The sequence below is a fragment of the Xenopus tropicalis genome, chromosome 4, assembly GCF_000004195.4.
Source record: "Xenopus tropicalis strain Nigerian chromosome 4, UCB_Xtro_10.0, whole genome shotgun sequence".
NCBI lineage: Eukaryota > Metazoa > Chordata > Amphibia > Anura > Pipidae > Xenopus > Xenopus tropicalis.
The window spans coordinates 148,919,626-148,947,576 of NC_030680.2; the positions used below are offsets into that span (position 1 = coordinate 148,919,626).

The following is a 27,951-nucleotide window of genomic DNA, read 5'->3' on the forward strand; positions in this document are numbered from 1 at the left end:
CTCTTGGTAGGGAACCCCATAACCTGACTGCCCTTACAGTAAGGAACCCCTTCTTATGCTGATGGTGAGATCCTCTTTCCTCCCCACCCCCAATGAATCACTCATTCCCCCTCTCTTGGTAGGGAACCCCATAACCTGACTGCCCTTACAGTAAGGAACCCCTTCTTATGCTGATGGTGAGATCCTCTTTCCTCCCCACCCCCAATGAATCACTCATTCCCCCTCTCTTGGTAGGGAACCCCATAACCTGACTGCCCTTACAGTAAGGAACCCCTTCCTATGTTGATGGTGAGATCCCCTTTCCTCCCCCTCCAATGAATCACTCATTCCCCCTCTCTTGGTAGGGAACCCCATAACCTGACTGCCCTTACAGTAAGAAACCCCTTCCTATGCTGATGGTGAGATCCCCTTTCCTCCCCCCCCCCCAATGAATCACTCATTCCCCCTCTCTTGGTAGGGAACCCCATAACCTGACTGCACTTACAGTAAGGAACCCCTTCTTATGCTGATGGTGAGATCCTCTTTCCTCCCCACCCCCAATGAATCACTCATTCCCCCTCTCTTGGTAGGGAACCCCATAACCTGACTGCCCTTACAGTTAAGGAACCCCTTCCTATGCTGATGGTGAGATCTCCTTTCCTCCCGTCTTACTGAATGCCCTTTTGTGGATGAGTTGGGCATTATAATATAACCAGGGGCAGGGGTAGAACTATAGAGGAAATGGACTCTATGACTACTCGGGGCCCATTGGAATGATTTGGGGGCTCCTTGTTCCAGTGACTTCTAGTTACACCCCCTGCCTGTCTGGGTGTAGTTACTATAGTGATATTAATATACTAATGCCCTGGGCTGCTAGAGACAGATGAATAGGATTTGCCTGGAAGCCTGAGTCACTGAAATATAATTATTCAATTCTTTATGTTCATCATACGTCTGTGAATCACAGTTTTACAGTACAAAAAGCCACTGTGCGGCCATTGTGCCTCCCAGCAGATCTCTCAGTTCAGTACAATCTCCCTGTGGGGGTGAGGGGCACTTATGTCAGGGGGTATGTTGCATGTTCCTCTAGGAAATGGGCCACCCTGCAGCTTTGTGTTTTATACAGCCACTCACATACTGAGTAAGATACAAAAGATAGAATTTTATAAAATGCAGCTTTTAAAAAAACCCTTTCATTCTATGTGAACAGCCCTGTCTGATAATAATGACTCCAAAATGCCTCTTGTATATCACTTGTACCCCCTACTGTAAATGATAAGGATAATTGAAGTCAGTGAGTTTTTCTCTGACCACATAAAAGCTGCAGGGAACTCTGAGTATCACTCATGTATTATAAGAGATAATGTACCCCCTACTGTAAATGATAAGGATATTAGCAGTCACTGAGGGGTTCTGTGCCCCCCATATAAAGGCACAAGGCTGCAGGCTGAGTTATACAGGGAACTCTGAGTATCACTCATGTATTATAAGGGATAATGTACCCCCTACTGTAAATGATAAGGATATTAGCAGTCACTGAGGGGTTCTGTGCCCCCCATATAAAGGCACAAGGCTGCAGGCTGAGTTATACAGGGAACTCTGAGTATCACTCATGTATTATAAGGGATAATGTACCCCCTACTGTAAATGATAAGGATATTAGCAGTCACTGAGGGGTTCTGTGCCCCCCATATAAAGGCACAAGGCTGCAGGCTGAGTTATACAGGGAACTCTGAGTATCACTCATGTATTATAAGGGATAATGTACCCCCTACTGTAAATGATAAGGATATTAGCAGTCACTGAGGGGTTCTGTGCCCATATAAAGGCACAAGGCTGCAGGCTGAGTTATACAGGGAACTCTGAGTATCACTCATGTATTATAAGGGATAATGTACCCCCTACTGTAAATGATAAGGATATTAGCAGTCACTGAGGGGTTCTGTGCCCATATAAAGGCACAAGGCTGCAGGCTGAGTTATACAGGGAACTCTGACTATCACTCATGTATTATAAGGGATAATGTACCCCCTACTGTAAATGATAAGGATATTAGCAGTCACTGAGGGGTTCTGTGCCCCCCATATAAAGGCACAAGGCTGCAGGCTGAGTTATACAGGGAACTCTGAGTATCACTCATGTATTATAAGGGATAATGTACCCCCTACTGTAAATGATAAGGATATTAGCAGTCACTGAGGGGTTCTGTGCCCATATAAAGGCACAAGGCTGCAGGCTGAGTTATACAGGGAACTCTGAGTATCACTCATGTATTATAAGGTATAATGTACCCCCTACTGTAAATGATAAGGATATTAGCAGTCACTGAGGGGTTCTGTGCCCATTTAAAGGCACAAGGCTGCAGGCTGAGTTATACAGGGAACTCTGAGTATCACTCATGTATTATAAGGGATAATGTACCCCCTACTGTAAATGATAAGGATATTAGCAGTCACTGAGGGGTTCTGTGCCCCCCATATAAAGGCACAAGGCTGCAGGCTGAGTTATACAGGGAACTCTGAGTATCACTCATGTATTATAAGGGATAATGTACCCCCTACTGTAAGTGATAAGGATACTAGAAGTCACTGAGGCATACGTGGCATAAGCCATACACAGTCTGGTTGCTGCTGGAATACTCGCCTCAATGTTTCATATTTTATTTCTATCACAAGCCTTTCTGGACTCTCAGACACTAAATACAGGAGCCCGGGTTTTGCTATTTCATATTCACAGTGACGCATCCAATCCCAGACCTGGGTTTTATTCATTAGATAATCCCATATTTCCTCTCCCAGTCGCAGGCAGGCACCGCCATTACCCAGACTGTATTGGCTGCAGTGTCGGACTGGGACCCCAGGGGCCCAACAGAAAACCTTAGACCCTAGCCCCCCACTTTCCAAACTATTCTTCCTCATCCAACCTCTTTATTCTATTAGTCTCTTTGATTTATATGCTCCATCCATTTCTCCTTTATCTTCCAATTCAGAAATAGGGAATGACCATGATCAGGAGAAGGAGGGCCCACTGACACCTGGGCCCACCGGGAGTTTTTCTGGTATCCTGGGGGGCCAATCCCTTTACAGCCCTTTACATACATGGCCGTTCCCTGATTTACATGGCCACACCCCATTTTGCCAATCCCTGCCCACAATCTGCCCAACGCCACTATAGAATGATATATTTACATGGGCTACAGCCGTCAGTATAGCAGGAATATAGGGAATAATCCTTACTGTTGCTTTAACAATCTCGGGGCCCTGCTGAGGGTCAAAAAGGGTAAAGTGATCATTGTGTGGTTTAGTTTCCCTTTCTCATTAATCTTATTTAATGCTATATATATATATATATGTGTGCAGGGAAACAGTGATGGGTCTGTTATTAAAGCGCTGCAGCTTCACTTTAAACTTTTGCTTAAATTCTTGAAAACCTGTTTTTCCACTAAAAATGTTAAGTGGTTTTGAAGTTATGTGTAAATGTACCATTGAGCCGTACCTGTCGGGTCCTTAGTGTTCTCTGCACTGCTGGTTGTGACTTATGAAACAATGGAGCAGAAACCTGCTGATTTAACCCACTTGTCTTGGCTTGGGGAGCGGTGAATTAATTCTGCTATATTCTATCAAGAGTCAGACCCACAGGGCAGAAAGGGCCAGACAGACACAGTGAATGGATATTGGGAAGTTGTATCAGGAGTCAGAACCAGCAGTGCAGGGAAGGGAAAGGGACAGACACAGTGACAGTTACACATAACTATAAACCCAGTGAGAATGAGGAATGAATGGATATTGGGGAGTTGTATCAGGAGTCAGAACCAGCAGTGCAGGGAAGGGAAAGGGACAGACACAGTGACAGTTACACATAACTATAAACCCAGTGAGAATGAGGGATGAATGGATATTGGGGAGTTGTATCAGGAGTCAGAACCAGCAGTGCAGGGAAGGGAAAGGGACAGACACAGTGACAGTTACACATAACTATAAACCCAGTGAGAATGAGGGATGAATGGATATTGGGGAGTTGTATCAGGAGTCAGAACCAGCAGTGCAGGGAAGGGAAAGGGACAGACACAGTGACAGTTACACATAACTATAAACCCAGTGAGAATGAGGGATGAATGGATATTGGGGAGTTGTATCAGGAGTCAGAACCAGCAGTGCAGGGAAGGGAAAGGGACAGACACAGTGACAGTTACACATAACTATAAACCCAGTGAGAATGAGGAATGAATGGCTATTGGGGAGTTGTATCAGGAGTCAGAACCAGCAGTGCAGAGAAGGGAAAGGGACAGACACAGTGACAGTTACACATAACTATAAACCCAGTGAGAATGAGGAATGAATGGATATTGGGGAGTTGTATCAGGAGTCAGAACCCAGCAGTGCAGGGAAGGGAAAGGGACAGACACAGTGACAGTTACACATAACTATAAACCCAGTGAGAATGAGGAATGAATGGATATTGGGGAGTTGTATCAGGAGTCAGAACTAGCAGTGCAGGGAAGGGAAAGGGAACAGACACAGTGACAGTTACACATAACTATAAACCCAGTGAGAATGACGAATGAATGGGTATTGGGGAGTTGTATCAGGAGTCAGAACCAGCAGTGCAGGGAAGGGAAAGGGACAGACACAGTGACAGTTACACATAACTATAAACCCAGTGAGAATGAGGGAATGAATGGGTATTGGGGAGTTGTATCAGGAGTCAGAACCAGCAGTGCAGGGAAGGGAAAGGGACAGACACAGTGACAGTTACACATAACTATAAACCCAGTGAGAATGACGGAATGAATGGATATTGGGGAGTTGTATCAGGAGTCAGAACCAGCAGTGCAGGGAAGGGAAAGGGACAGACACAGTGACAGTTACACATAACTATAAACCCAGTGAGAATGAGGAATGAATGGATATTGGGGAGTTGTATCAGGAGTCAGAACCAGCAGTGCAGGGAAGGGAAAGGGACAGACACAGTGACAGTTACACATAACTATAAACCCAGTGAGAATGAGGGATGAATGGATATTGGGGAGTTGTATCAGGAGTCAGAACCAGCAGTGCAGGGAAGGGAAAGGGACAGACACAGTGACAGTTACACATAACTATAAACCCAGTGAGAATGACGAATGAATGGGTATTGGGGAGTTGTGTCAGGAGTCAGAACCAGCAGTGCAGGGAAGGGAAAGGGACAGACAAAGTGACAGTTACACATAACTATAAACCCAGTGAAAATGAGGAATGAATGGATATTGGGGAGTTGTATCAGGAGTCAGAACCAGCAGTGTATTACTTTTATTTTACACCAGAAATAATGAACATTACAACTGGAGGCCAGGAACAGTTTGTGGCAGGGGCTGATGGGAATGGGATAGGGACCTTAGATTGTAAGCTCACTGGGGCAGGGACTGATGGGAATGTGATAGGGACCTTAGATTGTAAGCTCACTGGGGCAGGGGCTGATGGGAATGGGATAGGGACCTTAGATTGTAAGCTCACTGGGGCAGGGACTGATGGGAATGTGATAGGGACCTTAGATTGTAAGCTCACTGGGGCAGGGACTGATGGGTATGTGTGTATATGTGCGTGTGAGTGTTTCTACAGGCTGCTTGTTGCCACTGCTACTGATCCTGCCCACTTCCTCCCCCCCCCCATTGTGGGAGGGGCTTGTGTAGCAAGTGGGGTGTAGTGTTACGACTGCTGACACCATAAGCCCTGTCCCCATCCCTCCCTGCTTATTCAGTGCTCAGGAGTCAGTCAGTCAGTGATGCCAGAGCGGCGCCTCTCAGCCTGTGGATCTCAGTTGCCCCTGGGTCGGTGGCAGAGAGGAGCGGAGGTAAAACTCTGAATTCTGGACTTTTTTTTGCCCTGGGGATTAACTGTGACTACTGAAGCTGCGAGCCCCCAAGCCACCATGGTGGCCAAGGATTATCCATTTTACCTGACTGTGAAGAGGGTGAATCTGACTCTGGAAGTCAAGACGGCTCGGAACCCCACTAAGGAGATAGAGGTAAAGTTTCGGGGTGCCAAGGGGGTGCCCAGAAAGCTGAATTTCTATTCAGGGATCTGATTTAATTCATTTCCCCCATTTACAAAAGTGATTTTTGCACCCAAAAACAGTGAGCAAAGGGGGGTCTCTTTCCTCCCTGGAAGGGGCAATGAATGGGGCTGTGGGCCAAGGTGGCTGGCACCGGGCAGGGCAGTTAGTCTGGATGGGCCGGTGCTGCCAGGGCACTAATAAACTCACATAATTAACCCGCAGATTAGACTTAGTAATTATGGATTTAGAAGACAATGGGCGTTCTGTGCGGCTGCTCTTGTTCAGCAGAACCGGGGGAACTCCCATGTGTGGGAGCCGCTGGGCCCCAATGTTATTGCTCAGTGCAGCTCAGTAAGGGGTTTGCCCTTCGGGGGGCGCTGTTTCACTGCAGTCTCTGGATGATGGATGTTAGTCTGGTTGTGGGGAAGGCATTTGCCCCGGGGCCCGGGCAGGGAAGGAGGTAATACAAACACAATGTGCAGCCTTCCCTGTAGCAAAGCCTGTTGGCAGGGGGGTTGCAGTTCAGCAGCAGCTGGAGGGTCACAAGTTGTATAAATAAATTGGCCCTGTAACTCTGCCAGGACAGATTAACAGGCAACCTGCGGCCCCTCAGCTGCAACTCCCAGCACCCTCCCCTACAGCCTTTACACAAGGGGCCCCTGGGGTGCCTGAGGTTCCTGCCCAAACACATCGCTGCGGTGATTGTACTTGTCAGGGCAATTGGGAGAGGGTTTCCCTCTGTCCGGGCAAAGCAACCGATTGGCCCACGGGCTCCTGTCCTGCCTGTGATTGGTGCAGGATCATTGCAACAGCTGAGCACTTGTTATAGAGACCAGCAAACCCCAGGCTAGCGCCTCCGAAGGGTTAATTCACCTTGTGGTTTGCAAGTGCTGCACTGAGTAATGTTACCTGCTGGTATATTGTTACTCCGTCTAATACAATGTTACTCCATCTGATACAATGTTACTCCATCTGATAAAATGTTACTCCGTCTGATACAATGTTACTCCGTGTGTGCTACGCTGTTACTCTGTGTGATACAATGTTACTCCGTGTGTGCTACGCTGTTACTCCGTGTGATACAATGTTACTCCGTGTGTGCTACGCTGTTACTCCGTGTGATACAATGTTACTCTGTGTGATACAATGTTACTCCGTGTGTGCTACGCTGTTACTCCGTGTGATACGCTGTTACTCCGTGTGATACAATGTTACTCCGTGTGTGCTACGCTGTTACTCCGTGTGATACAATGTTACTCCGTGTGTGCTACGCTGTTACTCCGTGTGATACAATGTTACTCCGTGTGTGCTACGCTGTTACTCCGTGTGATACAATGTTACTCCGTGTGTGCTACGCTGTTGCTCCGTGTGATACAATGTTACTCAGTATGATACATTGTTACTCTGTGTGATCAGGGCCAATTCTGCTCTCATGGCTAATTCCCATGATTCTCAGCTGGGTGCTAACTTTGGGGTTAATGTTGCTCTAAAGAGCCAACCTCATTTCCCCTTAAAATGCATTGAACTTGATTGGGGGTTGAATTTGTTACTTTGCCCCTTTCTGCCAGTTGCATCGCTATGAAATGAATAGTAATGCTGGGGCGTTTGGGAATATTTGCCCCTCCCTGGCGCACAGCGAGCTGTCTCTCCCATTGAGTGTTGTCATAAGGCACAGCGTGGGCCTCATTTGCTTTCCTGTCTGTATAAACAAGCGGGAGCTGCCATGTCAGATGGTGACAGCAGAATCGCCGCACTCAGCATCTGTCTGTCGTCGCCTTTCCTCTGTACCTGCCAGTTAGTCATTAGATACATAAATACAGCGCTTTCAGCTAACCTATTGTTTCTCCTACTCCCATGTAACTGGATGAGTCCCAAGCCGGACTTGGATTTCTTACTACTGAGTGCTATTCTGATACCTACTGGGAGCTGCTATCTTGCTCCCTTCCCATTGTTCTGCTGATCGGCTGCCGGGGGTGAGGGGGGGATATCACTCCAACTTGCAGCGCAGCAGTAAAGTGTGAGTGAAGTTTATCAGAGCACAGGTCACATGGCTGTGGCACCCTGGGAAATGAAGAATATGGCTAGCCCCATGGGAAAAACAGATTATAATGCTGGAGAAGCTCTATTAACTGATGGGTTCCTTGCAGCTGTGTCATTTCCCCGGGTGTCCGTATGTACACATGGGAAAGCTAGGGAAGCATGGCGGTAACATGTGACCAATGAGGACACTGTATAATTAACATTCATCACATAACTGGTCCCTGACTGTGTGCTGAGTCTGTACGGACAAACCTTATACAAAGTGGCATTTAGAGTTAACACTTCTATGACTCCCCTGTTCCACCAATCAGACGCCAGTTACACGTAACGACTTGTATCACCACCCAACAATAGGCTGTGTGGCACCCATAGTGCAGGGGGGACGGTGTCCCCACAGATAGGGAGAGACCTCTTCCCCCCCCAACAGCTGGAAGGTCTCTGGGACCAACAGGTATTTGGGGCCACGGAGGGAACATTCCGGCATCTGCAGAGCCGGCAGTTTATCAGCACTGGGGGCAAAAGCATCTCTGTGTCTGAACAAGCTCAGCTGTGCGCAGTGATTCCATCTTGTCTGTGCCCCCTGGGGGTAACTGAACTCTTGGTATCAGCTGACTGGGGGGAGTTGTAGTTCAACAACATCTTTAGCCTGTAATGCAGCCATGTCCGACCCGTGTCCGGGAGGGGGGGGAACCATGTGCCGTGTTATAAACGTGTTCCCCTGATATCAACCCCGGGGCTAAAAATAAGCCTCCTGCCCTTATCTGTGTTTGTGATATTAACCACGCGCTGCCCTGTTATCGCTGGCGAGACAGATTGATAAATGAGCAAAAATAGTGTGCAAAGTTTCCCTTATAGCCCAGGGATATCCATTCCCTCTCTGTATATTTGTATTTATACATATGGGTAGGGGGTGCCATAGTGTTTCCCTTAGACAGTACAGTATGGGGGTACAGCTTATTGTGTGCCCAGAACATTCCTTCTCTGTATATTTGTATTTATACATATGGGTAGGGGGTGCCATAGTGTTTCCCTTAGACAGTACAGTATGGGGGTACAGCTTATTGTGTGCCCAGAACATTCCCTCTCTGTATATTTGTATTTATACATATGGGTAGGGGGTGCCATAGTGTTTCCCTTAGACAGTACAGTATGGGGGTACAGCTTATTGTGTGCCCAGAACATTCCCTCTCTGTATATTTGTATTTATACATATGGGTAGGGGGTGCCATAGTGTTTCCCTTAGACAGTACAGTATGGGGGTACAGCTTATTGTGTGCCCAGAACATTCCTTCTCTGTATATTTGTATTTATACATATGGGTAGGGGGTGCCATAGTGTTTCCCTTAGACAGTACAGTATGGGGGTACAGCTTATTGTGTGCCCAGAACATTCCTTCTCTGTATATTTGTATTTATACATATGGGTAGGGGGTGCCATAGTGTTTCCCTTAGACAGTACAGTATGGGGGTACAGCTTATTGTGTGCCCAGAACATTCCTTCTCTGTATATTTGTATTTATACATATGGGTAGGAGGTGCCATAGTGTTTCCCTTAGACAGTACAGTATGGGGGTACAGCTTATTATTATTATCGCAGGGAGTAGTTGATATGGGAAGGCTGCAGAGTATTGGGAGAGGAAAATGGTGACCCCGGCACTTTCATACCCAGACAAAGGCACGGCACAGAAGGACGGATCCATCAGCGCCTCTCACAGAACCTGCAGAACAGAACAAACAGAGGCTATTAATAGGCCGGGGGTGAGAGATCGCTCTCATATTCTGCAGAGAATGCGGAATTTATATGGAAACAGGCAACGCGATTGCACGAAAAGGCTAAAAATGGGACAAATGGCTTTAAAGGGCTGCGGGGAGTCACAGGGTCGGGGTCCCAGAGGGAACGCACCAATTAGCCTGGGACACGGGCTCTAAAACGATTCCAGTTGACTTCCCCTTTAATGTGGAGTTATGGAATTTTACACCTTTGCGCCCCCAGATTTCCGAATTGACCCCCCATGGTTATGAGCAGCCAATAGATTGTCCTCGTCCTTTCACACAGGGGACTTCAAATAACTCCTGGCCACTAATTATCTTTGGTTGCGGCCGAGCGGAGAAGCTTTTGAACTCATGGAACAAAGACTTGCGCATACAGCTGAGCATCTGCCGGCCCCCCGGCCCCCCCATATATGAACCTTTTGCTCAGTTCCAATGAAAGCTGCTCCCAACAATGCAATGACTAAAGGCCCCCATACATGTTGAGATCTACCTATGGGTGGGCAATATCGGGGAACATGTAGGCTAATTCGATTGTTTGGCCCTGGGGCCACATCAACCAGATCAATATCTGCCCAATTTCAGGCCAGATATCGGTCGGCCAGGCCCCTCGTTCCTGCCCCTACATGGGCTGATAAGCTGCTGAATCTAAGGGACCCATATCGGCAGCTACAATCGACCCGTGTATGGCCACCTTAAGGGCTAGGGCAGGTCCCACTACTTGGTGCCTTTATCCGGTCCCCATTGGTCACAGTGTTGGGCAACTGGGATGAACCATCTCCATTTGGAGCATAAAGGCCCCCATACACGTGGAGATCCGCTCGCTTGGCGATTTCGAATCTTCACCCAATATCCCCACCTACGGGGAGTGTGTAGGTAAAAGAGAAAATAATTCGATCGCTCGGCACTGGGGCCAAACGATCAAATTATATTGGCGTCAATGGGGCAGTCGGTTCGGGGGCCGCATCAACGAGCCGGTCCCCAATCCAACTGAATTTCTAACCTGCCCGATCGATATCTGGCCAATTATAGGCCCCTCGCTCCTGCCCCTAGACGGGCCGATAAGCTGCCGAATCTGTCCAAGAGACCCATATCGGCAGCTACAATCGGCCCGTGTATGGGGAGCTTAAGAATTGCCAGGGGAACTGAAACCCGAACCCTCTGAAAACTGACAGATGTGTTTCCCAAACAAGTTGGTCAAAGAAGAATGATTTCCCCTTGTTGTGAATAGAAACCCCCCCCCCCCCCAACAAACCCACCCAGGGACCAAAAATCTATTGTGGCCAAAAGCCACTCCAGTGGCTGAAACAGCTGGGGGTGCTGGGAGTTCCAGCCGGGCAGATGGAGGAGCAGCAGCTTAGAAAATGGGGTGATTGGATAAATTGCCTGGGGGAAGTGCCATGTGGTATGAGACACAGTAGGAAGGAGGTCCCTGCCCTGTAGAGCTTACAATCTAAGTGGTTGGGTAACATACAGGCACAAACTGGAAGGTAAGAGTGCACCAGGTATGGGCATTTGCCCTTCAGTGCAGGACTGGGCCAAATAATGATTTAGTGCTCCAGAAGGTAACAGCTGAGCCCATATAAGCATTGGGGTAGGAACCAGTTGCCCCAGGGGCAGATTTCCCCCTCCGTGATCTCAGGGCTTTGCGTGAGGTTTTGCCTTTCACCCCTGAGAGAGAGAGAATGGCAGCCAGGGGTGCCGGGGCATTTCTGTGGAAGGTGCGGTTCTGCACCGCGGCCCTAGCCTGTAGCCTGATCCGGCGCAGTCGCAGCTCTCCCTGCCTCTGTCTCGCAATAAATCTCTCGCCGGCTGTCACTGCCTTTGTCGTCTCTTTCTGGGCTGTAACCCAATCTGCCGGTTAGATAACCGCTGCTTCATTCATTCCGAACCCGACTTTGTTCTGGGGCTGAATGGGCCGGAGCTCGGGTGCTGCACCCCACCCACCCTGGTCACGGAGACGATCTAAATTTAGAGACAGCTCTGAATGAATTCAAACTGCGCCCCAGAAATAGAGAAACTTCCAGCCAAGAGTCACGGCACCCCCCGTCTGTAAGGTGTAGCCTCACACTGTAGTGACCATAAAGCAAGGGAGCTGGGTTGGGCCGAGGGACACTGGCAATTGTCAGAACCCCCAGCTCTGCCACTGCCCATTTACACCAGTACCCATCAGCGCTGCTTAACTGGAATTATATATCCATCAGTCCCTGCCCCAGTGAGCTTACAATCTAAGGTCCCTATCCCATTCCCATCAGTCCCTGCCCCAGTGAGCTTACAATCTAAGGTCCCTATCCCATTCCCATCAGCCCCTGCCCCAGTGAGCTTACAATCTAAGGTCCCTATCCCATTCCCATCAGTCCCTGCCCCAGTGAGCTTACAATCTAAGGTCCCTATCCCATTCCCATCAGCCCCTGCCCCAGTGAGCTTACAATCTAAGGTCCCTATCCCATTCCCATCAGTCCCTGCCCCAGTGAGCTTACAATCTAAAGTCCCTATCACATTCCCATCAGTCCCTGCCCCAGTGAGCTTACAATCTTAGGTCCCTATCACATGACATTTAGAGATTATACAATGACTGTGCCACTCTCTGTATTCCCTGGCACCACTGGGCACATTCTGCAGTTGGTGGCACAGCCCGGTGATGCCCTTCCGGCCCCATGATAAAGCGCTGGCACTAGAGCCATAAAGCCGTGCCGACAATCAGTGCAACTTTGTTATCTTTTGCCTCCAGTGAAGCCTTTTTGCCTCCAGTGAAGCCCTTGTGCCTGACTGATTGAGGCGGATAAAGAAAATAGGGCGGCTGCACAATGGGGCACCTGGGTCGGCCCCTTATTCCCCCATTAATCAAGGTCAGTGCTTTCCCCATTCCCATGGACAATAGGAAGGGGCCCGGGTTCATCTCCTTTTCTTTATGGGAACACAATCAAACTTGACTTTGAGCGGAGTGTGCTCTCCATTAGCGAGCGTTAATTGGAGGCTGTGGGTGGGCCGGGGTGGGTGACATTGAATAGAGGGCCAATCAATATGATGAGAAAGTGATTTCAGCCGAGCTGACAGTTTGGTTCCAGCTAATAACCCTTTCCCCCCAAACCACTTTAGTGCCTGTTGATGACCCACAATGCTCATTGTCATTTAGCCGTATGCCCGAGGCGCAATTCCATCATTAATTACATGCGCTTTATGCTGCTCCTATTTTCATAATATGTCCCAGCGCTACTGGCGGTTCAGCATGGCCCCCGCTAACCCATTGCCCCCCTAATGTTGTACGAGGGTAAATCTTACTCAGTTTGCTGTTACATTGTGTTTCCCTGGACACAATCAGCTCACGTGTGGATTAGGGGCACTTGTGTTTGTGGACATCACAGCTGTACAAGGAATCCCAATTTAAAAAGGCTTTGCCCCCCCTTCCCCCCCACCACACCCCGGTAATCCCTGCACCCTAGGTGTCTGCAATCCATTAGCAGCTCTTTTGTAGCCAAACCCATCTATTTGCTGAGTTAATTCAGACAAGTGTCACTCCGACACCTTCTGGAATCTGACGGCTTCTTTGCCGAGGGAATTAGCAAATAAGCGGTGCAACAATGGGCAGCCCTAGGGCAATTAAACATGCGCTCGTTTGCATCTCCTTCCCCCCCCCTTGGAACCCCTTGCTGGGCAAACAGATGAGAGAGGGGGGGGAAGCCCTTTATTGGGCACGCTCGTACTGGTGATGGAAATCAGGGGGAGAGGATGCTCCCTTCATCCATTCTCATCTGTCGCTGAACAGAATTGGAATTGTAAATATCAATGGTGGAGGTTCCCAGTTTGGGGGTGTAGATGGTGTAGGGATTTGGGGGGTTATTTCAGGCAAATCTTACAGATATGGTTTTATGTGTAACCTTGTATTGAGCTAAAGGGGGTCCCCTACCAAGTGTTTAGCATTAAGGGCCCAGGCAAAGAGAAGAGCAATTGAGGGGCAGTTCGGTGATATATGGAAGGCATGTGTCAAAGTCATTATTTGTACAAGGGGTTATATAAATCTGGGCTGGGAGCCCCCAGCTGCTGCTGAATTACAGCCGCCCTACACCAGACTTGGGTATGAGCAGTCCCAGAGCTACAGGTCCCTCTCTAGGCCCCCCTCCCAACACTCATGGCCCCCTTCCCAACACTCATGGCCCCCCTCCCACCTCTCCTGGCCCCTCTCCCACCTCTCCTGGCCCCCCTCCCACCTCTCCTGGCCCCTCTCCCACCTCTCCTGGCCTCTCTCCCACAGGAAGCTACAAATCTCTCGCTTGTGTTCTGTCATTTCATATAAGGGCACTCACACAGAAGGGAGTTTTGACTCCAGTGTATTATAAGTATCCGTCTTCTCTGATTTCACTATTGATACCCAAATACCCATCTATATGATCAAATCAAACTCCCATGAACAACAGTACTACATTTGCCCTGAGGCCGTGACCCTAGAAAGACTACCAGGGAATCTCCTAGTGGGCCTTATTGCATGAAAACTCCCATTAGGTCTCTTATTTGTACCATAGAGTTGCTTAATACAGTATATCTAGCAGGGCAAAAAGTGGGCCCTAGATATCAGGTTCTCTGCTCGGCTCTAGGAGGCCCAGTGCATCATTGCCTACATGGATACCACTGTAGAAATTTGCTTTGGAACTATTGCCTAAAGCCGTAATAAATGGAAGTATGAATTATGATACAATAATAGAGGATATTAAAGAACAATGGTTCCTGGAGCACGTCCAATGGATGAGGTTGAAGGAAAAGTGTCCTTAGGTCAAAGATAATGTCTAGCTGATGACAAGAATCTACGTTCCTGGCATTGTCTGATGTTGGGCACTGTCAGCGCTAGGTTCCAAGTGATTCATGGCTTATTCTTTATTAGTGGTTACATTATCGTCATTAACCAATGGGGACGTCGGAAGAGGAATGGCAAAGGAGTCTATACTTGCGCTGGACACATGAATGGATCAGTGCTTTAGATATACGAGTTGGAGTGACCCAGGGAAGTCTCTTGGAAAAGGAAATCAAGCAACAAACAATGTTTCTTTGAAGATAAAACTCAGGCTCCATTGGCCAGGAAACAATAGGGGAATGGAGATTGCTTGGGTGTCCTCCTGAATAGTCTGGGGATGGCTGGGACACCGAGAGCACTTCCTGCAAGATATATAGATATATGTACAGAGGGAATACTGTAGGCACTGTTGTAAAATATAGATATTAGAAGTCACCAAGGATATCTAGTATAAATAAATCTAAAGCAACTGGACTTGTTAAGTAATCATTGAAGACGTTTCACTACTCATCCGACCAGCTTCTTCAGTTCAACTGAAGCTGCTCGGATAAGTAGTGAAACGTCTTCAGTTGCTTTAGATTTATTTATACTAGATATACCATGACCCAGATGAATCAAAATCTTCATAGTCAAGTCACCAAGGAGTTTCATGACCATGTCAGGCTCAGGGTAGATGTGGTAGCTCCTCCATTAGTGATCGATAGATACTTCCCCTCCCCTGTGGTTCACTTTGGTTTCGATCAGATGATACAGGAGGCCTGTGGAGACCTGTTGGATGTGGACCGCATCCATGCACTGATACCCTCGCCCAATGAGATTTTCAAGGTTGACCAACTGATATCTGGCTGATCTTTTGGGCCCTCCTGAGGGGGAAGTCAGTGGCCGGGTCAGCCATGGTGCATCAGCAGATAAGGAAGGGAGATGAGTTGTAGCTCCTCTTTATTTCCTGCTGTTCAGACCACAAAAATGATCGGAACAATAGAAAGGCAGCTTGTGGCTCCTCATGGGCTGATTGGTCAGAGTGTATCCCTGTGTATAGCTGAGACCATATCTGCTGGAAGGTTGTTCCATGGTTCCTCTGCTTTTAGATAAATCCGCTGCTGCAAATCAATATGATATATTTAATTGTTGGCAGTTTATTGACATTCTTCTTGTTTCTTTCTAGGAACCGAGCACAAAGCGGGTTAAACCCCTCTCGAGAGTCACATCACTGGCGAACCTTATCCCACCTGTGAAACCTACACCCCTGAAGCGATTCAGCCAGTCTCTCCAGGTGAGGAACACATGTTGGTGGCACAAAGATGCTTTATGTGGATAACTAAAGACAACAAAGAGCCATGGGAACAAAGAACACACAAGCCCCTCTCTCTGATTCTCTCCCCTAGCAGCCAACAGGAAATATAACCCCCTGGCTCATTAACCCATAGCAACCAATCAGATGTTTACTGCTATTATTCTAATGCCTCAAAATCCTTGGAAGGTTTTACTGTTGACTGGTTGCTGTGGGTAACTGGACATAACCCTCTGGGGTTAAACAGCTGCTTCGTAAAATGTGCAACATTTGCCCCGAGTCAGATGTTTTTTCACAACTGAGCAGCAGAGGAGTCAACTGACTGGTTGCTAAGGGTTACAGGGCGGGGTTAACTGTTTCTGTGCATGGATCCATGTTTCTGAATTACAATTCTGAAATTACCCCTTTAGCGTCATGGCTCCTGGGGCAAGACAGGTGCAGGCCCCTTTGTCTGGGAGTTGTACTTCAGCAACTGCAGTGCAGCTGGTTGGATGCCACTGCTTAAAATGATTGAAATGTTACTGGTCACGATATTGTCCTTCTTGAACTAGTATAAACATCTAACCCTTCTGTCTCCATCTTATCCCACTGTTGACCTTCTTGACCAGCTGTCATTACCTTGCCCTACTGTCTCCATCTTGCCCTACTGTCCCCATCTTGCCCTACTGTCTCCATCTTGCCCTACTGTCTCCATCTTGCCCTACTGTCTCCATCTTGCCCTACTGTCTCCATCTTGCCCTACTGTCTCCATCTTGTCCCTACTGTCCCCATCTTGCCCTACTGTCCCCATCTTGCCCTACTGTCTCCATCTTGTCCCACTGTCTCCATCTTGCCCTACTGTCCCCATCTTGCCCTACTGTCTCAATCTTGTCCCACTGTCTCCATCTTGCCCTACTGTCTCCATCTTGTCCCACTGTCTCCATCTTGTCCCACTGTCTCCATCTCGTCCCTACTGTCCCCATCTTGCCCTACTGTCCCCATCTTGCCCTACTGTCTCCATCTCGCCCTGCTGTCTCCATCTCGCCCTGCTGTCTCCATCTTGCCCTGCTGTCTCCATCTTGCCCTACTGTCTCCATCTCGCCCTGCTGTCTCCATCTTGCCCTACTGTCTCGCCCTACCTGTTATACCACAATCTCACAGTCTATTTCCATCTGGTGTGCTGCGGGGCCCCTTTTTGGAACCCCTTTAGGCAGCTCGGCTAAGCATAACACTAGGATCGCAGCTGTGCCCTTATTATACACAATGAAATAATGTCTCATTTTGAGGCAGAAGTGGAAGCCAGAATTATTTGACTAAATCGCGCTGAGTGTTACACTGAGCTTTTCTCTGTGAAGAGGAAAAAGAAAAAAAATCCCATAAAGCCGCGGGTCCTGTGATGTGTTTAATTTGGAGTAGGACGTACACCTTGGTTGGCTTGTTTGACTCAAGTATCCCTGTGTGCCATATGGTTGTGTTTTGGGGGCCGTACAAAGCCGGCATTTATAGCAGAGCGGCCGGGGCAGGACGGCGCTGACCTCATCCCAGGCTTTGTTTAATGGGGAGAGCGGCCGATTGCGTGACAAGAACTTATATTCTCCATATTCTCAGTGGCTCGTAATGTTCCCACCTTCCCCAGCCCTGACCTCTCTGCTTGCCGTTCAGGGAACTGCCATTTAATCCCTTTCCACTGAAGTGGTCAAACGCCTCCCCCCCTGGAAGAAAGGGTTTATTGGTTACAGTTGTGAGCCCCCAGTGTACTCGGCAAATGATGTTTTGACTAGACGGCCCTGCAACGTCACGCACACAGCTGTTCTCTCTGGGCCCCGAACCATGGCTTTCTTTATACTAAGGATTTAGTGCAGACGTTTTCACAGCGAGCGATTTTCCCAAAGCTGTTTCCACTTACAATCGGCAGCCTGAGAATATGCGGCCGAGGGTTCCCTGAAGCTTATTTGCACAGGCCCGGCGTTGGGGAGAATCCTGCAAAATGACAGTGAGATATGGAACTGTGCGGCCCTGCGGCTGTTCTACTGTATTGGCTGAAAGTGCAGGGAGTTATAGTTTAGCAACAACACAAGGGTGGCATGGTTAGTATTGAACTGTAGCTGTTTGAGTGTCAAGGCGGAAGCCATATGGGGGAACTAAGGTCTTGGCCCAGTTTCATCTAAATACTAAATGGATCTGTGTTGACCAACTGAAGGCAAAAGTCTGTTTATAGAGAGCCCTATGCCCACCCCTGTCACACCCAATCACAATGTGACATATTAATGTGCCCACAGACTAATAAACCAATCACATCACTTATATTCCTCACTATACACATTGCAACAACATCCAACATGTGGCATTGTGGCCACATCCCCATTTAGTCCTGGCTCTGACCAGTATATCTGAGATGCTTTTCGATGTGGGAAGTAGGAGACTGTTACTATGGTCGACCAGGAAAAAAAGGCCCAAAACCAGGCGGCTCAATATCAATTCAAAAGGGTTTACTAAACCGCCTGGTTGAGCCGTCTGGTTTTGGGCCCTTTTTTCCTGGTCAACCATAGTAACAGTCTCCTACTTCCCACATTGAAAAGCACCTCAGATAAACTGGTCAGAGCCAGGACTAAATGGGGACATGGCCACGATGCGCCCAAAAACCACTACAGTGTTTATGCATTCCTTCTGGCCTTCCCTTTCCCTTCCTCTTTCTAATTGGGCAGACAATAAGCCTTCAGCTATTGGTAGACTGGGACCCTATTATACCACATATAAACATCTTGAGCCCCAACATAAACTCCAGCCCAGTCTACACTTGCATAATCAGAAACCATTAAAAAAGCAGTATATACTATATTACCATTTCAAAGCCATACTTAATATGCGACTGTAGCAGCCAATTATATGTTGCCTCATTATATGTGCTCACCCCATCACTGTTTTACGTTTCCAGCGCTCCATCAGTTTCCGAAGTGACAGCCGGCCTGATTTGTTCACCCCGCGTCCCTGGTCAAGAAATGCACCCCCTCCGATCACCAAGCGCCGAGACAGCAAGCTCTGGAGCGAGACCTTTGATGTCTGCGTCAATCAAGTGCTCACATCCCAAGAGATCAAGAGACAGGAGGTAGGCTTAGGCCCCTCACCGAATTACTTCTTGTTAAAACAAAAAAAATCTTGACATATTGTGAGTGGGTTTCTTAGCATGTGTCGGTGGCAGTCATTACATGGCAGCTGGAGAAAGGAATCGCACATCAATCAGTTTAAACCCCCAGTTCCCACCTAGTTTCCTCTTTCATCCAGTATAATACCATAAAAGCCACAAATAACCTGAAATATAATACATATGCATATAATCATGGTTTAGTGAGGTCACTAGAGTCAGATAACTGAATGAAATTTTAGTATTGTGAAGGAATATAAGGATATTAGAAGTTATGTTGGAATTTTGTGACCATTATATCAAATATTGGAAGAATACCCAAGAGTAGGGTTTACTAATGGTATCCAAGAACAAAAAAATACCCAAGAATAGGGCTCACCAGTAGTATCCAAGAAGGAAAGAACACCCAAGGTTCATCCAGTTCATCCAATGACATCCAGAATTGGAAGAATACCCAAGAGTAGGGCACACCATTGGTATCCAAGAACAACAGAATACCCAAGAGTAGGGCTTGATAATGGTATCTGACAACAAAAGAATACCCAAGAATAGGGCTCACCAAGGGTATCCAAGAACAAAATAATACCCAAGAGTACGGCTCATCAAGGGTATCCAAGAACAAAATAATACCCAAGAGTACGGCTCATCAAGGGTATCCAAGAACAAAAGAATACCCAAGAGTAGGGCTCACCAAGGGTATCCAAGAACAAAAGAATACCCAAGAATAGGGATCGCCAGTGGTATCCAAGAACAAAAGAATACTGAAGAGTAGAGCTCGCCAATGGTATCCAACAAGGGCAGAATACCCAAGACTAGGGTTCACCGATGATACCCAGAATTGGAAAAATGCCAAAGTATAATGCTCACCAAGAAGGGAAGAAAACCCACAAATAGGGCTCAACAGTGGTATCTGAGAATAGAATAATATCCCAGTATTTAAGGAAGGAAGAATACCCATGCCAATAGCAGATCTGCTTAGCAGATACCATTAGTGTGCAATATTCTTCAGTATACTTCTGTTCTTTACACAGTACCCTCGTCTAAATTGTTATGTTTCTTTATCCAGATTACTAGATTGATATTTGTGTACCTGCTATTAATATTCGGGGGGAATAACTAGCAGCCCCCCAGCAGCCGCTCATTGGGAGCTTGATCCCAAGTGTAAAACCCTTGCACCTTCTTCAAATGAAGTAGATTTCTTAGTTAAACAGGGGGGGGAAGTCCCTACTAGCAGGTTATCTGTGACCGTAAGGCACTGCTTTGTGGTGCGCCGGAGGAGTAAAGGAGAGGAAGTAGAAGGTAGGCACGCTATGGTCTGGTTTCCTGTAACTCAAAGCGAGATGAGCCTGTTCTTCAGTTATCACACAGGAAGCGAGAGCAGCATTTTTTAGGTGTTAACATGTACCTGTGAATGCTGGATTGGGTTTGGGAGCAGCTTTAATATTCTGCCTGTGTAAGGACACCTGTACTTAAATGTATTGGCTGTCACATTGGCCTTTCCTGGCCACGATGTATGATCAGCTATCACTTGAGATTAACACTAGTTGTAAAGCCACGCAACAGCACCACTACCCACGGACAAGCTCTTGATCAGGGTTTACCAACTTTTTTTTACTTGTGAGCCAAGTGTTGAGGAGCCACACAAGCATGAAAACAGTTCTTTGGAGATCCCAAATAAGGGCTGTGATTGGCTATTTGGTAGCCCCATGGGGACTGCTGGCATACAGGAGGCTCTGCTTGAAGTAAAACTGTGTCTCTGGGCTTCTAACACTTGTCTCCAAGCCAGAAATGTAAAAATGGCGCCTACTTTGGCACTGGGAGCAACATCTTAGGGGTTGGTGAGCAACATGCTGCCCCCGAGCCACTGGTTGGCATCACTGCTCTAGATGATATCTCTAGATAATGAAATGCAGCACAGTTGCCATTGGTCACTCCTGTGACCCGAGTACCCGGTTTAATAGTTGCAGGACCTCAATAACCAATAACCCAACAACTTCTTTAGAGCGTATAGTTTGTTACCTCATTCATTGTATTTGCAACATGAATTTCCATACAAGCTTCCAAGCATCGATTCTGAGGTTCAGTGGAACGATCAAATGTTTATTTGGGGCTTTCGTCAGAAAAGAAGATTCCAACATCTGCAATTTCTGTTTATTTCATATTGTGATTCCTTTTCCGCAGGCCATTTTCGAATTATCCCAAGGAGAGGAAGACTTAATCGAAGATTTAAAGTTGGCAAAAAAGGTACGTGAGTGAGACTGTCTTCATATTCTCATTGGAGTAAGAGGCGCCACAGAACCGCAGTGTGATTGGACCAGACAGGACAGGGTTTCATAACAAAGACTGTCACGTTACAGCGCCCCCCAGAGGAACTGAAGCAAGCAGTGGCGCCCCCCTAGCTTAGGGAGACATTAGATATGCAATACAGTTTTTATCTGGCAGGTTACATAAGGAAAATGAATTGCTGCTGCTGGGTATTATGGGTAGGCTGCAGGCACTGCTATCTGCCTAGCTGGACTAGTAAAAAGCCATATCTGGCACTCTTTACACCAGCCCATTGTTATGTGTATTCCATATGATGTCCTAGTGCCACCATGTTGGCATGTGTTGAAGTGACACTTGCCTAAAAAACATTGATTTAGCCCAGGGATCCTCAACTTTTTTTTACCCATGAGCAACATTTCAATGAAAAAAAAGCTGGGGAACAACATAAGCACAAAAACTTTCCTAGTAGGTGACCAATAAGGACTCAGATTGGTTAATTAGTAGCCCAATGTGGACTGGCAGACTACTAGAGGCCCTGTTTGGCAGTACACGTGGTCGCCGAAAGTCAGAAATTCAAAAATGGAGGCCACTTGAAGCAACATCAAAGGGGTTGTTGAGCAACATGTTGTCCCCGAGCCACTGGTTGGGGATCATTGGTTTAGCCCTTTAGGATCTTAATATTCTGGGCTCTTTCTGTTTCCAGTATGAGATGTGTTATTGTGATTTTATTTCCCATTAGGCCTATCACGACCCAATGCTGAAGCTCTCTATAATGACAGAACAGGAGTTGACCCAAATCTTCGGGACCCTGGACTCTCTCATTCCTCTGCATGAAGGTATCGGCTCAGTGTCCCTCGCCCCTTTGTAGTTAAATAAATACTCTCATTTCCAGGAAGTTGACCTTTTTTTGTTTATCCGTTTTGTCTCAGATCTCCTCAGGCGACTCCGGGAGGTCCGGAAGCCGGATGGTTCCATGGAGAATGTTGGCCACATTTTAGTCGGCTGGGTAAGAAAATATACTTTATGCTGGGTAAAGGGCCACTTCTGGATAATTCTGCCAATATTGCATGACAGAAGGGGTGCTGGAGGAATACAAAACTAAATGCCTTTCTCTTCTGCCTCTATCCAGCTGTCAAATGGGGGTCACTGACCCCGGCAGCCTAAAAACTATTACTCTGTGAGGCTCCAGTTTTATTGTTATTGTTAATTTTTATTACTTATCTGGAGAGCTGCTGAACAAAAAGCTTAATAACTGAAAAACCATAAAGACCAATTGCTAATTGTCTCCAAATATCAATATCTACAACATTTAATAGGTGAACTACCCCTTTAAAAACAAGGTTACCGTCCCTCGTCTCAAAAAATACCTAGGGGGTAAATAAATGTGCATCCCAAATCTCACCCTAACTGACCTTCAAGTTAAGGTGGCCATACACGGGCCGATTGTAGCTGCCGATATTGATCCCTTAGACCGATTTGCAGCTTAATGGCCCGTGTAGGGGCAGCAATGATGGGCCTGCCGACCGATATCTGCTCTGAAATCGGGCAGATACTGATTGGCCAGGTTAAAAAATGTAGTTGGATCGGGGATCACATTGGCTCGTTGATGCTGTCCCCGAACTGATTGCCCCATTGCCGCCATCGCCATTATAATTTAATCACGATTAGCCTACATTTTCCCCGATATCGCCCACCCAATATGGCCACCTTTAGACCGATTCGGCAGCTTATCGGCCCGTGTAGGGGCAGCAACGTTGGGTCTGCCCAACCGACATCTGGCCTGAAATCGCTCAGATATCGATCAGGCAGATTAAAAGATTTAGTCGAATCGGGGACCACATCGGCTCGTTGATGCGGTCCCCGAAGCGACTGCGCCCATTACAGTCGTTATAATTTGATCATTTGGCCCTGGGGCCGAATTAGCCTAAATTCCCCCGATATCGGCTACCCGTAGGTGGGGGATATCGGGAGAAGATCCGCTCGCTTGGTGACCTCACCAAGCGAGCGGATCTCAACGTGTATGGGCACCTTTTAGGCTTTGAATCCATATACATATTTATCCCCCCCCCCCGCCAGTGCCCCAGGGCCCCCGTTTTACATGAACAAGGTGCCGGTTAGTAGAAATACTGAGTCCCACACCGGTGCTTTCCCATAACTGAGTTACTCACTAAAGGAAGTGCGAGCGACACAGAAACTGCTGCATCAGATTTCTCAGTTTAATTGTCATTTACGTTCGGTTTCACTTCATCCGAGACCAGCGGGGGGGGGCAGAAAGCAGCAGCAGGGAGCGTCGGTGAGATAACCCCCCCCCCCCCAGTGCCTGTATGACCGGTATTTCCCTTTACAAGGGCAAATTATAGCTCCAGTTTCCTGATGAGATCGAGATTAGGAAGTGATTGCAGTTTCTGCAAAATTTCCCCCTAGGGCTGCATCGTTAGGGCTGCAATTACCTTCATTTGTAATTCTAATTTGCATATGCATAGATGTGGGAACGAGGCTTGGTATTCCAGGAACCATCGCACAGTGCAGACCTTTATGGATATCCATACCTGTTATAAATGTACAGGTATGAGATCCCTTATCTGGAAACCCGTTATCCAGAAAGCTTCAAATTACAGAAAGTCCGTCTCCCATAGACTCCATTTTAATCAAATTATTCAGAATTTTAAAACTGATTTTCTTTTTCTCTGTAATAATAAAACAGTACCTGTACTTGATCCCAACTAAGATATAATTACCCCTTATTGGGGCAGAACAGCCCTATTGGGTTTATTTCATGGTTAAATGATTCCCTTTTCTCTGTAATAATAAAACAGTACCTGTACTTGATCCCAACTAAGATATAATTACCCCTTATTGGGGCAGAACAGCCCTATTGGGTTTATTTAATGGTTAAATGATCCCCTTTTCTCTGTAATAATAAAACAGTACCTGTACTTGATCCCAACTAAGATATAATTACCCCTTATTGGGGCAGAACAGCCCTATTGGGGTTTATTTAATGGTTAAATGATTCCCTTTTCTCTGTAATAATAAAACAGTACCTGTACTTGATCCCAACTAAGATATAATTACCCCTTATTGGGGCAGAACAGCCCTATTGGGTTTATTTAATGGTTAAATGATTCCCTTTTCTCTGTAATAATAAAACAGTACCTGTACTTGATCCCAACTAAGATATAATTACCCCTTATTGGGGCAGAACAGCCCTATTGGGTTTATTTCATGGTTAAATGATTCCCTTTTCTCTGTAATAATAAAACAGTACCTGTACTTGATCCCAACTAAGATATAATTACCCCTTATTGGGGCAGAACAGCCCTATTGGGGTTTATTTAATGGTTAAATGATTCCCTGTTCTCTGTAATAATAAAACAGTACCTGTACTTGATCCCAACTAAGATATAATTACCCCTTATTGGGGCAGAACAGCCCTATTGGGGTTTATTTAATGGTTAAATGATTCCCTTTTCTCTGTAATAATAAAACAGTACCTGTACTTGATCCCAACTAAGATATAATTACCCCTTATTGGGGGCAGAACAGCCCTATTGGGTTTATTTAATGGTTAAATGATTCCCTTTTCTCTGTAATAATAAAACAGTACCTGTACTTGATCCCAACTAAGATATAATTACCCCTTATTGGGGCAGAACAGCCCTATTGGGTTTATTTCATGGTTAAATGATTCCCTTTTCTCTGTAATAATAAAACAGTACCTGTACTTGATCCCAACTAAGATATAATTACCCCTTATTGGGGGCAGAACAGCCCTATTGGGTTTATTTAATGGTTAAATGATTCCCTTTTCTCTGTAATAATAAAACAGTACCTGTACTTGATCCCAACTAAGATATAATTACCCCTTATTGGGGGCAGAACAGCCCTATTGGGTTTAATTAATGTTTTATTGGTTTTTTTTTTAAGACTTAAGGTATGGAGATCCAAATTACAGAAAGACCCCTTATCCGGAATACCCTTGGTCCCGAGCATTCTGGATAACGGGTCCTATACCTGTATTTAAAAATCATATATTGCCTGCCCCGCCTCTATGCCTTTATTCTGCTCAACTAACATGATAGAAAAGGATTTGGAAAAATTTCTTAGGCTGACAGGTCCCCTTTAAAACCCCTCTTCTATTTTGTCTTTTGTTCTTTGTCAATGAGTTACATTAATTAGCAAGTCTTTACCTCCAAGGAAGTCATTAATTCGTCCTTTGGTAAAGCCGAATCAGCATTTAAATGGCATAGCTCTAGCGTGGGTGCAGTTGGCGGTTGAGTTTAAAGGGGAAAATGCCGTTTTTCCAGTCAGTTATTTGTAGGTTTTATGTAGAACAGAAGGTTCTGCTACTAAAACCCAATATGATTGTTTTCCATCCAATAAGGGGTAATAATATCTTAGTTGGGATCAAGTACAGGTACTGTTTTATTATTACAGAGAAAAGGGAATCATTTAACCATTAAATAAACCCAATAGGGCTGTTCTGCCCCAATAAGGGGTAATTATATCTTAGTTGGGATCAAGTACAGGTACTGTTTTATTATTACAGAGAAAAGGGAATCATTTAACCATGAAATAAACCCAATAGGGCTGTTCTGCCCCCAATAAGGGGTAATTATATCTTAGTTGGGATCAAGTACAGGTACTGTTTTATTATTACAGAGAAAAGGGAATCATTTAACCATTAAATAAACCCAATAGGGCTGTTCTGCCCCCAATAAGGGGTAATTATATCTTAGTTGGGATCAAGTACAGGTACTGTTTTATTATTACAGAGAAAAAGAAAATCATTTCTAAAAATTAGAATCATTTCTTTAAAATGGAGTCTATGGGAGATGGCCTTTGCGTAACTTTCTGGATAACAGGTTTCCGGATAAGGGATCCTATACCTGTACTTGGAGTATATTTTCTTCTTTAATTAAATTCAAGGAACCCCATGGCGCAAGTATCCCAGTTGCGACAATGTGGCGTTATCCTTGACGAGACCTGCCCTGTCATAGTAAACGCTCTCGGCAAAGCCAACACCGCATCTAATGGGCCCCGGCTGAAGAAAAGAGACATTAGGAGCCCGGGGAGAGATGATGAGAGTGCTACATCTCGGAGTTGAATGGGTGCAGGAAAGTGTGTGTGACTGGGCGGAGGGGTTTTGCCAGTTCATGGGAATTGAATGGGGCTGTCAGGCTCACTTTGTAGGGATCCTGTTACTCGCATTGTGTAAGGAGAGGAGGGGACGCGGGGGGGCCCTTTGATTCCGTCCCGGTGACAATGTGTTTATAGTCTGTCACTGATGAGACATGTCAGAACATTATCATCTGGAGGAGAAAAAGCCTGGAATTAGCAGCAACCTTTACATTTCTCCCCGAGACGTTTCCCTTTGATCTCCGAGACCCTCATCGGATTTTCTTTAAAAGGGTTTCTTGAAGTTTATAAATGAGACATAACATTCTGGTTATAAGCGTTTAACTACCTGACGTGTACTAACTAGCCGGCTGATAAGCGCACTTGCTTTTAACCCCGCGTAATTAGCGGCTAATAACCAGCCAATAGGGGCCGAGATTAATAATGGTTTCATTAAGATTCACAAAACCGCTAAGAATTTATGATTTTTTTTATGAAATACATTCGGGATCTTATGATCTTGCAATGGAAACGACATCAAAATCATAAAATATCAGATAATTTTCTCATACCTAGACCGTGATAAAATGTCCTATACCTAGCAACTTTACAATTGATCTTCATTGTTCACTTTTTATTATTTGCCTTCTTCTTCTGCAGCTTTCAAATGGGGGTCACTGACCCCGGCAGCCAAACCCTATTGTTCTGTGAGGCTCCAGTTTTATTGTTACTTTTTATTCCTAATCTTTCTATTTAAGCTCCTCACTACTTATATTCCAGAGTCTCGTTCTAACCACTGCCTGGTTGCTAAGGTAAGCAAGACCCTAGCAACCAGATACCTGCTGAAATTCCAAACTGGAGAGCTGCTGACCAAAAAAGCTAAATTTCAGAAAATTTACAAATAATAAACAATGAAGTCCAATTGCAAATTGTCTCTTGAACTGTTTTGTCTTTGTCTCTATTCAGTCCTACATATAGGGATGTTATTTCAATTGTGAAATTTTATTGATTTCCCATATAGAAGGTTTTACACCTGTGGATACTTTAGATACATAAAGTGTTGTTTTTGGCTTCTCCAATATAAAGTAGTGACACTTTCTCCTATTTGTTTTTATTCTCGGTGCAGCTTCCCTGTTTGAACTCCTATGACAGTTACTGTAGCAATCAAGTGGCGGCAAAGGCGCTTCTGGATCATAAGAAACAAGACCACCGAGTGCAAGATTTTCTGCAGAGGTGTCTAGAATCTCCCTTTAGCCGTAAACTGGACTTGTGGAATTTCCTTGACATCCCCAGGAGCCGCCTGGTCAAGTATCATCTGTTGCTAAAGGAGATATTGAGGCATACGCCCAACGACCACCAGGATCAGCAGCACTTAGAGGAGGCTGTAAGTTATAGCAGATTGGCTCAACCTTAGCTTAATAGGGTTCCCTGGACAGTACAGTATGGGGGTACAGCTTATTGTGTGCCCAGAACATTCCTTCTCTGTATATTTGTATTTATACATATGGGTAGGGGGTGCCATAGTGTTTCCCTTAGACAGTACAGTATG

At 46.2% G+C, this 27,951-nt stretch overlaps 1 protein-coding gene across 3 annotated transcripts in view; it reads left to right on the forward strand.

The window, feature by feature from the left end:
• The window catches only part of arhgef3.2 (Rho guanine nucleotide exchange factor 3), a 143,906-nt gene that overhangs the window by 108,567 nt on the left and 7,388 nt on the right, over positions 1-27,951 (forward strand). For 2 of the 3 annotated variants that reach the window (XM_031901259.1, XM_004914175.4), the window contains 6 exons: positions 15,773-15,880; positions 18,813-18,983; positions 21,201-21,263; positions 22,024-22,120; positions 22,214-22,290; positions 27,529-27,786. In XM_031901259.1, coding sequence (XP_031757119.1) covers positions 15,773-15,880; positions 18,813-18,983; positions 21,201-21,263; positions 22,024-22,120; positions 22,214-22,290; positions 27,529-27,786 — 774 coding nt within the window. Of the gene's footprint in view, positions 1-5,690; positions 5,983-15,772; positions 15,881-18,812; positions 18,984-21,200; positions 21,264-22,023; positions 22,121-22,213; positions 22,291-27,528; positions 27,787-27,951 lie in introns of those variants that run through there. The other variant, XM_002940029.5, reaches the window with a different exon arrangement.